The 18,295-nt window shown below is 50.7% G+C and overlaps 1 protein-coding gene across 4 annotated transcripts in view; it reads right to left on the reverse strand.

Moving 5' to 3' along the window:
• The window catches only part of MKX (mohawk homeobox), a 46,910-nt gene extending 31,908 nt beyond the window's left edge, over positions 1–15,002 (reverse strand). For 2 of the 4 annotated variants that reach the window (XM_087761096.1, XM_087761340.1), the window contains exons 1-5: positions 14,906–14,994; positions 14,428–14,675; positions 12,134–12,293; positions 5,191–5,344; positions 3,641–3,976 (exon numbers count right to left, since the gene is read on the reverse strand). In XM_087761096.1, coding sequence (XP_087617222.1) covers positions 3,641–3,976; positions 5,191–5,344; positions 12,134–12,293; positions 14,428–14,609 — 832 coding nt within the window. In that variant the 5' untranslated portion in view covers positions 14,610–14,675; positions 14,906–14,994. Of the gene's footprint in view, positions 1–3,640; positions 3,977–5,190; positions 5,345–12,133; positions 12,294–14,427; positions 14,724–14,905 lie in introns of those variants that run through there. The other 2 variants (XM_087761273.1, XM_087761187.1) reach the window with 2 other exon arrangements.
• Positions 15,003–18,295: the final 3,293 nt, after the last annotated feature.

Below are 18,295 nucleotides of genomic sequence, written 5' to 3' on the forward strand. Positions count from 1 at the left end.
TACATTTACGTCCAGCCTCACTATAAACTTTATTAGATCTTTTCCTTATAGATTTCTGGAGCGCTTGTTGCAGCCGGACTGCTGTTCCGTGTGTGTTTGCACAACAAATACAGATAGGCAAGTCTGGTTTTAGTTATTCCTGTCACACAGAGAACCTGCTGTGAATGACAGCATGCCAAGGAGTTAATGAAAACTTGTTCTCCAACATGGATTTTTAACTAAACAAAAACACTGAACCAAGCCTTTCAGTGGTCAGTTTAAGACACATATTTGACCAATTATATATATTTATATATTATACCTGCACTAGGATTAATCCGAACTGAAATTTTCTGCCTTAAGTGTACACATTCGCGTATGTCACGTTATATACATAAGCGTATCAGCTTACAACAGAAATGCTTACATATGTGACATATCCGAGTACGGTCGCACTCTTTCCCGGCTGCTCCGTCCTCCCTGCACTGCCGCCGCGCCGGCTTCCCGGCTCACCCGGCCGCACAACCGGAGCGGGACGGAGCGGCCGGGGGAAGCGGCAGCGGGGGCACCGGACCTGCGAGGGACCCGGTGCGGGGTTTGCTGCTCCCGCCCCAGTGCTAAAGCCGATTCCCAGGAGCTCGCAATAATCCTGCAGAGGTATAAAGCCAGGCCGCTCTCCTGACAGTCGGCTACATAGCCTGTCCTTGATCTTTACACGGCATTTCCCAGTTGCATGAAGCTAGAGTAGCATATGGTCCCGTGTTTATAAGCATGTTAATGACTGAAATGGGAAACTGTACAACCCGTTTTCCTTATAAACTTTAAACTGCAATTTCTTATTTTTGTCATTGGACGCTGCACTTGTACCCTGTTAATTTGGCGCAGGCTGTTGAGACGCACGTGGCCATGCTGACCCTGGGCACTGGGCCAGCCAAGTTGCTCCGGACACACTGATATACCTGAAATCAGGGTCCGGCCCATAACATAAACCAGATGAAGTGAGTAAGCTTTCTACTCACCATCTGCTACAAAAAGTTGCTTTTCCAGGGAAGCACAATAAAGAATTTGCTTCAACACCAATGACTGCCTGCTCTTAGGAGCACAGCAACCTTGCCAAACGTTTCTCAAAAATAAAATGTCAATCAGTTCTCACTCTGCGCTTTTTGACTAGTAGGGACTTTACAATTCTGCTTCAACTCCTTTGTGTTAAAAACAAGCTGTTTCACTTAACAAAAAATAGCAGCAGGAAGCTCCTTATAAGCGGTGATATCTTACTTAAAAACACACTTGCTGCTTCCAGGAAGGCATGAGTGGTACAGTCAGACATACCCATATTTTGCTTAACCAAAATGGATGGCAGGTATTTTTGAGCACACAGATACAGGTCTGCTACACGACTGCACTGAGAACTGCCATCCCAGGTATTCAAATGACAGAGAAAAGACATTAAAAAAGGAAAAGGTCCTTACTTATCTCTTCCTATCTAACAATCATTTGGATAATTTCATCTATTTGTAAATAGATTTCATGAATGGATGATAACTTGAAAATATCTGCTTTGTTCATGAAGGGCTCAATTCCTGCATGTTGTAACATCATCAGAAAACCGTTAATGGGACTGTAATCTTGTAGCTGAAAAAAGCTTATTTGTTCCTATTATTTCCTGAATGTGCACATGTATATAGGAAGGATATACCAAATAATATAGTGTGTGTACATGATCTTTTTCTTTCTATCAGCAGGCTACTGTTTATCTGCTTTGGAAGTGTAAAAAGAGTAAAACTATATCCTGAGAGCTGCTGGTGTTTTCTCATCAAAGGCCATAACACCTCAAAACGTTAACAAAGATATTTAAGAACTGACTTAAAGATGATCTCAAGAGGAGTTCCAGGAATGTCAGTTACGAACTTTAAGGACAAATATACTGGTTTTTAGTCATTCCAGCCCAGCTTGTGAACTCGCACAGTTACAGTGTGCCTGTCTCAGCCTTCTCATTAAAGACCATATTTTTCAGTGCAGCTTGAAACTTGGCAAGAAGAACTTAATCCAGTAGCAAATTTATTAAAATTTTTTAAAAAGTCATTGTGTCCATTTTTAAGTTATGGTATAAAAGTACAGAAAAACAGAAGTTTAGATATCTGAGCTGCTGCATCTGTTCTTGAGTAACTTTTCACTTAAAAATAAAACTTGGCAGACATTATGCCCGTAATGCGGACCAAATCCATTTGGTATGTTGAAAAAAAAAGCTAAACGAACAGTGAGAGTTAATTTTGAAACTTCTTCGTCGTGCATGCACTATTCTTGCTCCCCATGAGATCCCACGTCTCTATGGGGCCCCTGCACCCCCCTTGGTCATCCCTGGATGACCTGCAGGCACCAACGTCCTCCTACCCCCACCAGAGCATTCAGCCTCCTGAAATCCTTGTGGTCCCTCCACAGGTACAAAAAAATCACATTGAATGTGCCAGGAAAGAGAGGGCAAAGGCTGCAAACTTGAGAGGCTGCAAAGGCGAGGGGCACCTGAACCTGGCAGGGAAGCCGAGGGGAATCGAGTACAACATCTAAATCTGTATTAACTTTAGTGGAAAGCCCTCTAGTACTTTTCATCAATATTCATCCACCCCAAAAGTGATGCTGCCTGCAGGGTGGTCCCTAGCAGAATAACCCCCTGAGAAAGGCCCTGGGACAACACGAAGGGCTGCTGCAATGGGTGGAAACCCTGAGACGCTGGTGGAGACCTCCAGAGCGTGGGATGCAAAACTTCATTTTTTTCTAAGATAAGGCGACAGCCTTTGCCTTATGTCCCCAAAGAAATACAGAACAAGCTTCACAAGAGGAGCCTTCCAGCACTCCCTGCCCCACAGGGACCTGAGCAGGTCCTGATCTTGCCCTGATTTACAGCAATTTACTGGCATGAACCAGGCAGTCCCATGTGCCTTCCTCTGACTTGTAACACAACGGATGATATAAATCATTCTTTTACATTTTTATTGATAAGATTAAAATAATAAATTATGTGTAACCCTTCAAAAAAAAAACCCAGTAAGACAAGATATTTAATGGTCAAGTCTGTGGCCCCTTAGCTCAGTGCACTGTGTCTGGAGAGTGATGCAGAAATTGGCTTAAACTAATCCATGCATTCCTAAGAGATGCATGAGCACCAAAGGGCCACGCACCGGAGAAGGCACTCCGGGGACAGAAAAGACGTTGTACAACAGGGGAAGGTGTTCATGTGCCCTCCGTTGGGGGGCACAGGGCTCATGTAAGCGCAACAAACAGCCACCTCGAAATTTCAAAGCCCTCCTCTTCCTCCCAGCCGGAGCCATGGAGTACTTTAGTCCTCCTCTAGTCCTTCCTTATTGTAACAGAATGCTCAAGAGTTTTTTTCTTCTTTAGGCTTGTCTTAGTGCTGACAAAAACGGCCTGTAAGTGTCATTTCAAAAATCGGCTGCATAGCTCCATTCAAAAAGCAAACCAGCTTCATTAGCGGTCAACAACAACATTTAACTTCAATACTGCTGACAGAACTTCTCCAGCAAATGAGAGGATGGACAGGAGTGATCTACTCTCATAAAAGGGCACAATCAGGTGACACCCACTCCAGGTGACACCATCCACCAGAGCCAGCTGTATTAGAAATGATGCAGAAAGAATCCCTTACCTGTCCGGTAGACAAAGTTGCCTTCTGTCTCTGATGATGACGGAGACACCAATTCCTCCTCAAATTCATTGGAACTAAATGAACCAGAGTGATTCCTTTGCCTTGTTTTTTCCATCATAGCTGCATTAGTAGCCATGACATGTCTCAGTGAGTCATTTAGGTAACGATTCAATAAGCTGCTTTTGTATTTGGGGGGTGACACGTAATCCTCATTGGCACTTGTTTCTGGTCTCACTCCTGTTTTTATTACTGAACTTTCAGTTTTAATCACAGTGTGATGAACTGGTTTGTTATATCCCCCTTCATTCATATGGTTTCTTGGAGGATTTTCTCCATCTGAAAACAAAGGAAGAAAGATATAGTATTGCACTGAATACCTAGTATTTAACAAGACGCTTTCTCTACATGTTTTAAATTGCTATAAATATAACTAAACCTAGACAAATAATTTTAGACTTCAGCATTAGACAATTATTTTCTTCTGTTCACACATTGCTCACAGTAGTTTCCAGGGTTCTCAGATGCTCCAGCTATTACAAATTAATGAACTGTAGAAAACAGTGTCTGGGTCTAATTTGTTCATGAGCAACACCAGGCAGGTAGAAAAAAACTGAGAAGTGCCCTAAATCAATGATAAACATTTCAAAACCTGGGTGAATAAGCTGAATTCTTACTATCGTAACTTGAAATTTGCTTCTCCTGAGGACTATGACGTATTTAAGCTATTTGCTTAAACTGTACTCTTTTAATTGTCCTGCAACCAATCTTTTAAAGGGAAGTACAAACCAAAGAAATGTGAGTACAAACTGAAATCAGAACAGAGAATTGAAACTGAGTACAAATTGAAACATATTCTTCTAAAAATTCACATACACATTTCTGACAATGTTCTGCAGCATTTGTTCCTGTCAATGTATCTCCTTGTCACAACTGACTAAAAAAAGTGCCCACAGACATAATTAATACAAATGTTCTATTAAAAAATAGAAGGTGCTATTTAAAAAAATCTTACATTTGTTAATTTGGGTAAGAATTTCAGTGCACCTTTTAAGGAAAATGCTTGCTGGCAAAATACATTAAATAAATAACAGTAATATTCAGTTTACCATATAATAAACTCCACTGAAATTAATCACATTGTCTTGTTAATCAGATCCTCTTGCTAATGATGTGATATTGCTATAGCCCTTCCATCAAGGAAAGTACCAGTCAAGAGATATGTCATTTCCTTAAACCAACAAACGCAATCAATTTTTTCATTTAATGCAGATTAAAGCAATGTAGAATCTAATGAAGTAACAATTATCTTTCTAGTGACAATGTTATATGAAACAGGCAAATAACGTGCAACCAGACTGTCACCCCGATTAACCTACCCAATCCTGCTTTGCAAGACTGCATAGTAGCTGGGAGCCAAAACTGGCACCTAATTCACAGAAAATAAAGGCGGATCCACTGAGGGCGTTTTGTGAGAACTCAGAGCTAACTTAGGGTATCTGATACTTTATATTTTAATCGGTTTAAAATTGATAAAAAGAGCTCCAACAAACCTTCAGAGCATGAGTCATCACTGCTCACGCTGAGTCGCTCAGCATTTCCTTGAACATATTTGTTGTACAGTTTTATTCGTAGAGCCCAGCTAAGATCTGGTTGCCTGACAGTATTCTTCAGGCGACGTCTTGCATTGGCAAACCAGTTTGATACCTGCATACAAATGAATCTATTAGTTTCCCTTGAAAATGATGCAAATAAACAAATCTAATGCGTATAGATGTGATAATGTTTATGTATAACCTAAAAAATGGCAAACAAGGGAAACATGAACAGGAGTCCATGAAACTATCACTGAGCAGAGCAGGAACCTCAGACAAGAAGGCAGGTTCAGGCTTTCCACCCTTCCCAAGTGTTAGTAAACCCTCATTCTTAACAAGGTTTTAATTAAGGTGTCCCAAAATATTAATTTTATATCCATCTTTCTTTGTTTTTAAAGATAATACCCTGAACTTTCCATACGAATCTTCGCTATGTTACTAACATCCTAAATGAAAACTAAGAGCTAATGTTAGGTAATTTGCCTTTGACATTTATGTAGGCTACAATAAGGCTGTTGAACAGAAAAAAACATTCTGAATTTGGTTACGTAAAAGCCCAAATTCTCCCTCATGCCTTATCAGTACTCTGACATCTACTGGGTATCAGGAAAGTCTTACACAGAATATAACCTACGTTGAGTCACTGCAGAAATCAACTATTTGCTCTACAGAGTAGCAGCTTTTATGAACTCTTTCTGTTATAGAAACCCTAAAAAGCAGCGAAGATGCAGATTCCTCACACAGGGACTACTAAACAAGAGACAGGCTTGTCTTCGTTCTTCTTAGCTGCAGAGCATTTTCTAGTTTGACACTGCAAAACGGATAGATGTTAGTATCCCTCTTGCATAGAGGGTCACCACAAAGTCAGGCTCAGACACAAGGATTTCACAGTGCTTTAGGTACCAAAGGAGCAAAAGGGCACGGTATAGTCTTCTGTGCCAGCAATGCTAAACAAACCACCAAATGGGATGCGTGTACTTGCAGTGACTTTGCACGAAAGCATACCTGAGAAAACGCTGGCCTTGATTCTACTGTAACTTGAAAATACATAAAATAGGAAATACTGATACTGACAGAGTGACCTTACCATAACCTTACTACGAGCAAGAGCAGAGGCAAGCTACCTACACTCTAACAATATTTGTTTAGTGATAAATCAGGTCTTAAAAATGCTATTTACTCCTTGCAGGAATAAGTGTATTTTGACATGACCTCTGCAAGGAGGAGGCAGAGTAGCATTACTTGCAAAGGAGAATATAAAGAATGTCGGGAGAGTCGATAGCCCCACTCACATCTTTGTGTTGTGAAAGTGCACACAGAGGAAGCCGAGACTGCTGCAGTCATATTCTGACCCAGGAACAATCATACTGTTTAATTCATGTTAACCTGCAAAGCAAGTTAACGCATGTTTTATCAATACATGCTACCCCACCTACTAGAGAGCCAAACTGTAGACCTCAGTGTTGGATTTTGGCCCTAATTTTGTCATCCGTCTATTGTGGCTAAGGTTGTATAAATTGCACAGAAGTATTTGGCTAATTATTCTGGATTGATAGTCTCTTCCAGGGTGATTGCGAGAAAAAGAAACACTATCTGCTTGAAGGAAAAAAAGAACTTCGGTTCAGAGTCCCACCCAGAGCTTAGCAGTGGTGCCTTAAGCCTGTCACTTCGATTTTACTTAAAATCACATTTACATGAAGCAGGGTTCCACCGAAAATACAGTGAGCCCCGGATCAGCGCTCAGATGCCAAACACATAACTTTACAAACCATGTAGTTTGCTATGACAGGTTAGAAGACCAAAACTGCAGCTGGCAGAGAAGAGTAAGTAATTTTCATTCTCTTCCAAGGCTACTTGTTTATATTCATCATATTGACACAGCAATCATTCATTACAGTAAACCAGAAAGGGTGGGCTGGAATCCATCCACTTTCTAACGCCATTAACAAACTCACTCCAGCCTGCTCAGCTGAAGCAGCAGTCACCTGCCTGCTGCATGATTTAGTGTAACTCTGACATCAAGTATGTAACGATAGAGGCGGATCAATCCAGGGTCCCACTGAACATTACAGCAGTTACTGCAGCATCTTACAAAACTGACAGCTTTCCAACATCTCACTAGAAAGAGGTTCATTATGCTCCATTTCATTACATATTGAAATATTTCATCAGCAAAGTGCCATGTATAGAAAAGAAAGATAGGCTAGTACTAGCGTGACTCATACATAAAAGCAATTAAATTTAGCAGGAATGATTTTTGCATGGTACTCTTGGTTTATTTTGGGCTCATTCTTTCCATGCCAAAGCTTCGCTTTCTGCATATCAATATGAAAAGATGAGTCATATTTTAAGTCTTCTGCTATGAAGGGAGGAAATAGTAGTATTTGATCATTATGAAAGAACCTTAAGTCAGCATTTACAAGAGGAGCTTTCTGCTAAAGAACAAAACAGCAAGCTCTCACCCCAGAAACTCTTCTCCCAAATGCAATTACAACAAGGCCCGTTAAAGCTGAAGGCAAATTCACTTAAGAGATTTTTAGGTTAGATCGACAGTGTGGTATCTCGGGGTACTTTCCTGCGCTCAGGCACTGGTATATGTTGCTGGAAAATCTTGATCTCTAAGACATAAAGAGATTCAGCACCTCTCCCACTCTTCAGTCCCGGACAACCCCCAGGTGTGTGGACTGGCAGAGGCTGCATGGCCACAGGCCCTACCAGACAGCACGCCCAGCCTGAACTCCAGCCACGGGCTGGGTTATTGCAGGCTGTTCCTGCCTCCTTTAAAGCCAAGGACCGTGTTGTCACTAATTTCAACCACCCTCAAATGTTACCTTGTGTATCCAAGCGGTCTTTATTATAAAGTTGCATGCCTACTGCTGTAGGTCCCCCTCACTGCAAGTGCCTGTTTGAACCACACTTACTTAAGCTATTGCAAAAAGAAACAATCTAAGCTGCCAAAAGCCATCCATCCTTTACGATAGCCCCAAGTTACACTACTGTGACCTCCAAAAACAATAAAAAACCCAAAACAATGATTTACATACAAGCCAGTGGGAAAATCTTTGTCTCAGAAACCTCCCAAAGAACTAAGTATCTTGAAAAAACACATGATGAAATTCACTATTCTTGAAAAGTAACAGTCATGCAGTTCTGCAAGAAGTAAAAAGACAAAACCCGAGGAGAACGATAATAGATGTGCTTTCCAGCATTCATATTTTACAGCAGCTTAGTCATTCTCAGAGAGCATCAGGTACTTCTATCAGCATCATGAAATACTGACCCTCTGGCTTTGCTTCTGAAGGGACTTCAATTTTATTGTAATTTGTTCTGCTTCACTGCTTAAGAGCGGCCAAAGTTTCAGAAAGGGAACAGAAATCAAGCGATTCTCCTTCTCCAGTAATCCAGATATGCCTTTCTGAATCTGAATACTATTAAATCCATAGCAGCACATGACCAATATATTTAATCCTAGTATTGCAAAGAACTTCTCTTCAACAATACGGCCATTCATATTTCTTTCTGGAAGGAATATACAGCCATTTTTCTTTTTTGTTTCATAAGAACATCTAAACAAAAATTTAAAATCAAATAAATCAAGCACTGTGGTAATAATACAAATGAAAATGTAGCATATTAATAGCATATTAATAGGACAAATTATTGGATTCTGAATTGGAATCTAATTGGAGTAAAACATAAAATGCCTTTTCAAACTATATTGCTTTTTTGGCTTTCTGCTTTGGCAATTGGCGAAGTAAAAAACTTTGGACTGTTGGACTGAAAGCTGCAATAACATTTGCCTTGAGGACTCTCGAAGACCTTGTTGGCCTGCTCAGGAATAAGTCAGCCCAGAATTTGCCCCAGGTTTTGCTACTACTTATTAAGAAACAAGATGATTTATGATTCCTGCGAAATCCTACCTCCTTGAAAGAGTCTGACTTTCCTTCTGCAGCACTGTTGGACCCGCAGCTGGAACAGCCCCCTTGCTGTCTCACTGTACCCAGGAACAGGGCATTAAGCCAAAGTATTAGTGAGGTAGAATAAACTAATTTAAAATCAGCCAACTGGGTGATAGCAAAACATGAAAATAAAATAGTGGAAGATTTGACATGCAGATACTGTCCTAATAATAACAGTAGAAAACAGGGCTGGATGTTCACCTCCTTGTCTCACTGAAGGATCGGTTATATCTATGCCACAGCCTGCACAAGCTCCTTTGGATCGATGGTACATACTGGAATAAGGCTCATTAGATGAAAGAAAATCACGTGGAGAAGAGTTACAGCCATATTATCAATATTACTGTGACCAACATCATCTTCCAGGCAGCTGCTGAAGAGCTTTTCCAAGGTCGGCAGTCAGGTGAAAAACAAAAAACCCCTATCATTCATTCCCTAAACAGCATTTTGGCAGAAACTCAAAGGGATTTTCAACAGTATCTTTTGTCTTCCCTAGGGCTTCCAATGACAAGGTGTCAGCACACGAGGGATGCTGGGATGTGGTAATATCTGTCAGCAGACAACAGCCTCCCCAGGACGGGAAAGCTGTGGGGGCAAGCATACGGTCCCGCCAAGAGCAAACACCGCGGGACAGCACCAAGAAATGGAAGAAGAGTAGGAAATATGAGACTGGCCAGCGAACGTGAAGGTGTGTCACCCGGAGAAAACATCACACACTGATTCCTGGTTCTCCAACGATGTCTGGCGTTACTAGGTTAGAAAAGGAATCGCAAGAGACCCTGGCTGATCCTTTTGCAAAGTGCCCCTCCTGGGAGAGAAGCGAAGCTTTCCAACAGGTACGGAAGCCCAGTCCCGAGCCCGCTCTTGGTTACGCCACTCAGCTGAAAGAGCACAGCCTTCGGGGAAGCTATTTCAGATGTACCCAGCGTGGCTGAGATCACAGCCTGGCGCTTTCTCTCTCACTCTCAGAGAACAAGAATTTTGATCTGGATTACAGTCTTGTTCTTTCTGGGCATCTGAAAAGTAGATGTGGGGCGTGTGTTGTTTTGTTCTTCCAGGCTCAGGAATTACCGCTGGTGCCAGACATATGTCTTTACCTCTCGTACAGATGCTATCGTATTCCTGGATTAAAAGAGCATCGCACCCCAATGATGGAAGAAACATCTGGGGTTTCTTTTTGATGGTGTGCTTCTGTAAATGAAGATAGATGTGCTGGTTTGCACAGCTCTTTCAAATATTACAGTTCATAGAAATAAGGCTGGTCAAATGCAGTTTCAGCGTAAATCCACTAGAGTCACGGGGGTCTAACAGAGATAAACGTAGCCCTCCATGATTCTTTTTAATTTTATTCTACACCTTACATAGATCATAAAACTCTATGGGGTCGTGGTCACGGCTCACTTAATGTTTTTACAGAGGCTAACACAGCATATCCCCGTCAGGATTTATCAAAGCTGCCACAAGAGAAATACTGCAAAAACCCACCAGTTTTTTTCCCTTGTCTGTTCGTTCCGAGGCATTTATAAAAGAACAGGAGAGGAACTCCTCAAGATGTCATTGATGAGAAAGTCTCCCAACATGTATTCTGGATGTATGTTTTAAAACTCATGTAAAAATACAGGAATATTCTAAAAGCCATAGTCCAATAAACTACTCCTATTGAATTGCGGCATTGACTGGATAGTGTTTATGTAATCGTATTTTTAAAAGTCTGAGCAAACCTTTCATGTATATTTTTTAAAAGCAAGAGAAGTTGTTTTAACTATATCTTCCAGTTATAACTGGCATTTTCTGAGACGTTAATATTATTTTTGTCAAAGCTATAGTGTTTTTTCTAGTGCAATAGTTTCACAGTGAGGTACTGAAGTGTAAAAGTTTCACATTTTGCTGTTACTAGGATTGAAGTTCACTGCACTGGCTTTTTCAAAGGACTACTCGAAATAATAATGCTGAATTACCACCTTCTTTTTCTAATACTTCATGTTATTTTGATATCTTCATGTTCTTTGCAAAGTGACACATAATATCTCGGGCAGAGTGCTAAGGACCCGATCCTGCAAACACATCTGTTTCATTTTATGCACCTAGCAGTAGCTCCCAGTAAGGAAATTAGATTATTCACAATGCATAAATCTTTGCAGCATCCAGACCTGAGATAGCATCACTGAGCAACCGATAGCATTTAACCACATATTTCAATAGAGTGCCAGATGGCAAAGAGAACAAAGAAGTAAGATTTATAAACATTTGCAGCCGACTTTCTACCTCTTACTGCAACGCAACTGCCGTCATTTCAGAGGATTTTTACCTGAGGGCAAAACAATTCCTCCCCAGGTCTAACTACATTATGATGATAATTCCTGCAAGACTGTGAAGCAAGGTCCCTGCACGCCGAGCCGCTGCACACAGCGCGTAAGGTAACTACCGGCTGTGCAACAGGTGATGGCTATTATCAGAACGATACAACTGTTTCCACTCTAGCCCATTTTCAGAAGGGAAAAGAGTAGCTCCCTACAAGTTCCTCAACAATTCCTGTTCTGTGCTGCAATCTGCCAGTACTCATTTTCTTTACCTGAAGATTTTTAAAGACTAAGCAAAAATATTTCCACTGTATTTAGGAATGAGATTACAGGATGGGAGCACCTTTTCCTAGGAGGGAAAGCATACACCTTTTGCCGATTGCCTTTACCACTTCCCCGGCCAGGACAGCCCAGACGTGGGAATTCCCGTTTGGGGGATACAGTCCTGCTGGAGGGGGAGCCCCGGGGAGGGTGGAGGGAAGGAGGAGCACAGGACCCCCGGCCTTGCTGGCGGCACTGATACCTCCCCTGATGCCCCTTGCTCAGCTGACAGCGGGGCTTTGGCTGATGCTGTCCCTGTCCCTCCCGTCCATGAAACGCCCCAGAGCAGCCGCCCGAGGCGGGGGTAGGGGCGTCCCTTACCTGCACCAGGGTCATCTGGGAGCCGAGGGCCAGCAGGATCTTCTCGGTCTTGGTGGGGTAGGGGTTGTCGCGGTGCTTGTAGAGCCACTGCTTGAGCGGCCGCGCCATGTCCTGCAGCGCCTGCCGCTTGTGCCGCACCTTCCCGCCGCTCTGCCGCGCCCTGCCGCGGAGAAGGGGCGCTCAGGACCGCGGCCGGGGCGGCAGGCACCTGCCCGGACCCCCCGCCCCCGGCCCGGCCCGGGCCCGGCGCCGAGCTCCCCTGCGCGGCCGCTGCCGCAGGAAGCGCGCAGGGATGCGCAGCCGCCCGCGGGACGCCCTGCCCGGGGGAGCCTGCCCGGGGGGTGCCCCGACCCCGGGGTGCGCCCTGCCCGGGGGGTGCCCCGACCCCGGGGTGCGCCCTGCCCGGGGGGAGCCGAGCCCCGTCCCCGCCGCCTGCTCGGGGACCTTCCACGACCGCAACCCTCGCGCCGGGCCGGCCGCTGAGGAGAAGGCGACGCCCGCAGCTCCCCCAAGTTGAGGGTCTGGGGAAGCGAACCGAGAGGGCCGGGGCCGGGGCCGCTGGCCGTGATGCTGCTGCGGGCCCGGGCGGCTCCACCGCGGGGATTTCAGCGGGGTCAGGGCTCCGCCGGTGCGGGGTTTGAGTGTCCCGATGCCTTCGGTGCTCGGCATCTGCCAGGCGTGCGGTCGGTCTGTTTACAGAGGGGCTTTCCAGCGGGGCCCGAGCCCGCCTCGCACGGCCCCGGCCGCGCACCCCAGTGCGGGGCAGCCGGGAGCGCAGGGCTGCGGGACGCGCTGCCCCCGGGGCCAGCCGAGCCTGCCCTCCGCCCGAATTGATTTGCCGGTTATATTCGGGGATACCCGCGGCATCGAGCACCTCCCGGGTCATTTCCCTCCTCGGAGCCGGCGGCGAGGAGTGCTCCCGGGGGAGCCGGCCTGCCGCTCCCTAACGCCGCCGGCAGCGACGCGAAGCAGCCCCCGAAGCCCCGCGCCTGCCGGGGGAAAAGGTGGAACCGGGGGGAAATCAAACGCAGCTCCCGTTAAAAAAAAATAAAAAAAGGAAAAGGTGTTTGTTTGTAAAAATGGAAAGCGAGTGAACAGAACCGGGGGAAGCAGAAGGAAAACCCGGCGGCGGGCCGGGGCCGGGGCCGACAGCGCTGCGGGTAGGCTCCGGGCGGCGGCGGCGGCTCCGGGTGGCGGCAGCAGGGGGCGCCACGGGGCCGCGCCGGGCCGGGCCGGGCCGGGCCGTGCAGGGCCGGGCCGAGCCGGGCCGAGGGGCCGCGGCCGCCGCCTCCGCCGGGGCTCCCTGAGCAGCCCCCCTCCGCCGCGATCGGCTGGCAGTGACATGTGGATGAAACACAACCTGCGTCCTACCAGCCAGCACCGCCGTTAAACGTACGAGCTGATGCAATCGTTAAGGTGGAAATTCGGCAGTAAAAACAGCTCCTCGGGATTTCTCGGTGTCGGTGCCTCCCAACTGGGGTCCTCAGTCTTTACTTTGTAAAGCTGACCCGACACGCCTGGTCCGCGCTCGCCAGTTCAACCCTTCGAGCTACGGCTGACAGCCCGCCGGAGCTAACGCGTCCTCTCATCACCTCCCGTTTCACCTGTTCCAGCACAAAACACCCAGCCTCAGCCGCCTTGTGAGCAAAGCCGATCCTAACAGCACCCTGCCCGGCCCCTGACGGGCAGCCAGCTAGTCCGTTTTAAATCCCATCCCAGGGAATGCACCGACCGCGCAGCTCCCGGCCGCCCGCCCGCTCCGAACCCGGCGGGACGGCGGAACAAGTGCTGGGGCCGCGCAGCGCCCGCCCGGCCCCGGCCCCGGCCTCGGCCCCGGCCCCGGCCCCGGCCCCGGCCCCGGCCCCGGCCCCGGCCGCCAACCGGCTGCCCCGACCCCGCCGGCGGGGGTCGGCCCCGCCGGGTTCACACGTTCCGCCTTGCGCCTCTGTTTTGGGGGCTTTAATGACATGAAGCGCCCGACCAAACCGGACGAGCCCCGCTTTCCCCGATTTGTTTTTGTCTGGAGGCAGAGAGAGGGGAGGTCAAGCACCGCCGGACAGGAGCGCTCTGTCTGGCACATTCCAGCCCAATCGGATCCACGGCATCACCTATTACCGGAATTTCCCACCGTAGCTACGGAATGAGAGTCCCAGAGTACGGACCGGGGGTGTGTGTGGGGGGGCCATCCAGAAACCCATCTCGCAACCCCCAAACCGGCTACGCGGCGGCCGGCAGCGCCGGCGGCCCCGCGGAGCCGCTGCGCGGCGCGGCGCGGAGACGAGCGCACGGCATACCCCGTCCGCCGGTTGCGCAGGCTGAGGCTCTCCTTGATGGACGGGCTGTCGGGGAGCAGCACCTCGGCGTGGTGCGGCCCCTCCACCACCCCCACGTAGGGCCGGCCGCTCCGCTCCCGCTCCTTGGCGTCCTCCTCGAAAAGCACCTGGCCGCTGAGCTTGCTGAAGACGATGGTGTTCATGGTGGGGGGGCTGGGGGCCGCCGTCGGGCTGGCCGCCGGCTCCGAGGTGCGGGGGCTCGCTCTGCGCTGCGGGGAGGCGGCAGCGGTCACCGGGCAGCCGCGCCGAACCGCCGAGACCCGCCCGGCGCGACCGGCGGGGGGGCAGCGCGGAGGCACCGGGCGCCGCCTGCCCACCCACGGGTGGGGGGGGCAGCCCGCCCCTCCCCCGGCCCGGCCCGCTCCCGCGGCCCCCCCCCAGCCCGGTCCGCTCCCCCGGCCCGGTCCGCTCCCACGGCCCGGCCCGCTCCCGCTCGCACCTCGCCGCCAGCCTCCGCCGCGCTCCTCGCTCCGTGTCGCAATAGTTGGGAGCGCGGGTTTTCTGTGGGGTTTGGTGTTTCTCTCTCGCTTGCTCTCTCTCTCTCTCCTTTTTTTTCCCCTTTCCCTTCCCCTCCCCTCCCCCGTAATGATTTTCCCCTTCCCCCTCCCCAAACGGGGAGGGAAACAAATTGTTTTTAACGACCACCAAATGCGCAGAGCCGGCGCCCGGAGGCACAGCCGCCGCGCAGCCACTCACGCCGTCGGGACCGCCGCTCCCCATCCCCGGGGGAGGGGCACGGCCGGCGAGGGGACCCCGGCCGCCCCGGCAAGGGCACGGGCCCCGCCCGGGCAGCGCGGCGTCGGGGGGCGGTGCGCGGCGGGGCGGTAGGAGCCCGGCGAGGGGCAGCCGAGGGGACGGCGGTGCGCGGCGGGGCAGTCCCCGGTGTGCACGGCGGGGTCCCCCGGGGAAGACGGCTGAGGACGCCGGCCGGCGTCGCGTTGCCCGCGGGAGAGACCCCCGTCGGGGCCGCGGGGCGCAGCCCTGCGGCGCTCGTTAACGCCGGCCTTCAATGAAGCCGCACCAGGAAACATCCCCTCCACCTCCCTTCTCCGTCTCCTCTAGACTCCCGTCCCCCCCCAGGGGTTATAAATTAGACCGCAGCCCAAGCCGGGAGACAGCCCGCTCCCTTTAGCATCCCCGGCGCGGCCGAGGCGATGCTCGGGCTCCAGCGAGGCCTGCGGCGCCCCGGGCCCGCTCCCACGGATGTGCCCCGGCCCCCCCGCCCCGCCGCCCCCCACCCCCCGCCGCCCTGCGGCGCAGCCAGCCCGGCCCCGGCCCCGGCGGCCTTCACATTTCGGTTACTGTGCGCAGAAACGAAGATGGCCACGGTCAATATTTACAAGGATGTAATTCAGACGGTGTTTGACCGCCGCGGGTGAGCGGGGAGCAGCTGTCTGCGCCCGCGGGCCCGGCGCGACGTGCGCGGCGCGGACCCCCGTGCGCCCACCCCCGCGCCCCCACGGCACCGCGCTTCCCCGTGGGCTCCCTGTCCCCGCCTTTGTCCCCGCAAGCGTCACCCCAAAGGACCCGAGTCTGCATAGCCGCCGGCTCTACCCTCCCCTCTCCATCACCCTGGCCTCCTCCCCTCCCGTCCTCCCGGGCCGGAGCGGCCACCGCGGAGGGGGTACGCGGTTTTCCGCGGCGCTCGGCGCTGGGGCTTGCGGGGACAGGCGGGCTGGGGGCAGCCGTCTTCCCGCCCCGGAGCCGCGGCGGGGGCAGGTACCTGCTGCGGTGCCGGCGGGGCACGGCGGCGGCTCCAGCCCCCGGGCACCTCCGCCCGCCCGCCCTCCCGCCCGCCGCGTCCCCCCTCCCGGGCTCTGCCGCACCGATTCTGTCCGGCCGTGGGGTGCTTTCAGCGACCTGTCCCCCTCCCTGCACCCCTCCGTCACGGCCGCCTGACGTCATGGCCGCTCTCTGCGACGTCACACAGCCACACACGTTGGGGAAGGGGGTCCCTGGAAGAGAGGCACCCAGGCATCGGGGATCACCAACCCGATTGTAATTTCTCCAGTTGCCGAAGGGAACCAGAAAGGAGGCTGGGGAAGGGCAATGTGCTGAAGACACCCCATCACTCAGGGAGAAAAATCGCCATCCCCAGGGTGGGGAAAAACCCTCACAAACAACTTGCTGCCAGTCCCCGGCTGAGAAAAGAAAGGATAGAAACAGGTGTAAATAACCGCAGGAGCACTTCTGCACAGCCCAGGCACCCCGCGCTTCCACGGGCCTTTGGGCAAAGCCCTGTTCGAGGCTCCCCCATGGTACGTGCCCTGGCCAGGGCACGCAGAAACAGCTGGGGGGACAAGGGGGGCATATGGGGACACGGTGGGATGAATGCCTCCTGTTAGTCTGTGCTAACGTGCTTATTAGGGGCTTCCTGCAAAACACGCAGCTCCAGTCATTGCCATGCCCAGCTGAACTGTTTATGACCTGGGAAGTATTGTTATAATTATATTACAGCAAAAGGAGACTGAGAAAGTGACAGCCTTGATCAAAAACAAGCTCCTGAGGTCTCCTGCTCACTCCAGCGAAATGGGAAGGTGATCTCAACCGTTCGCAGCCTCATACAAGTATTTGCCCCATTCTCTTCCCATTCCCCTCTCCCATCCCCTCTGGCAGGGCAGGGGTGGGCCCCTCTGGCAGGGCAGGCGCAGGCTCTGGCCCCCAGCTCCCAAGGGGAGGCACGGATGGGCCACGGCAAGTTTCTGCGGGCCCTGCAGGCTGAGGCAGCCTCTGGAGCAGGGTCAGCCCATGCACTGGCAGGGCACAGAGCAGGTGCCCTTGGAAGAGCCTCCCCTCCTGCCTGCCTGCTGTGGTGGGATGGATGCTCGTTGCCTGCGTGGTGGCTCAGGAAGAGTCGGGAAGGCAAAGATAATCCTCCCCTGTGTCTTCTGATGATGGCACCGCTTGGGCATGGGCTTGGGGATCATTGTTTGCACTTGCAGCGTACGTGGCTGTCCTCAGGGACACCTGTGGTCCCCAGGAGCAGTGGGGGTGTGCACTGCCCACCTGCCTGCCTGCCCAGAGCCGGGCAGGACACAGGCAGCCAGGGCAGCAGGTTGCTGGGGGCCTGGCAGATCCCACACCCGCACCCAGAATAAATCACAGCAACAAGAGCTGAGGGCAGAAATCAGCATTTGGAAAGCGGCTCTGGAAAAAACCAAAAGTCTGTGCGGGGCAGGAGCTGCCAAGCGTGGCGAGGCAGCGGCAGGAGCAGTTGGCACCGCGGCGCCTTACAAGCCTCTAAAGCAGTGAGATCTCCCAAATCATCACATGTAAATCTCACACACACCCGCCCCCTCCATATTTTATTACTTAGATCACAGTTGAAAAGCTTAAATGAAAACAGGGTTTCTATTTCCAGAGCTTGTTTAACATCGCGAATGTGATACAAATTGTGGGCTTCATGTTTTTAATTAAGGTTACATACCCGGCCATGCACAGAAAAGTAAGTCAATAGCTGCTGGCCACGTACCGCGGCCTGCAGCCGGCTCCCCTGAAGGTGGTGCAGCGCCGGCTGATGGGAGCACCGGGGCTCCCAGGCATCCCACAGCAGGGCGGGGGCCTGGGGTGCAGCAGGAGCTAGGGCACCTGGGGCTGGAGCTGCAAGAAGCTCCTTGCTGGTCCTTGCAATGCCCCTCTCCCAGCCCTTGCGCATGTGCCCAGCCTCAGACAGCTGGCAGGCTGGGCTGGCATGCCAGAAAGTGGCAGCAAGGCACCTTTCCAAGGGATATCGTGGAGAAAGAGCCTAAAAGTGGTGCTCTGGGGCCTAATCTGTCTCACTGGAAGAGGCAGGAAAAAATCAACCCTGCTGTCAGGCTGAGAGGAGAAT

This window comes from Nipponia nippon, unplaced genomic scaffold, assembly GCF_047370975.1.
Source record: "Nipponia nippon isolate SJK-2023a ecotype South Korea unplaced genomic scaffold, ASM4737097v1 scaffold_1, whole genome shotgun sequence".
NCBI classification, from domain to species: Eukaryota; Metazoa; Chordata; class Aves; order Pelecaniformes; family Threskiornithidae; genus Nipponia; species Nipponia nippon.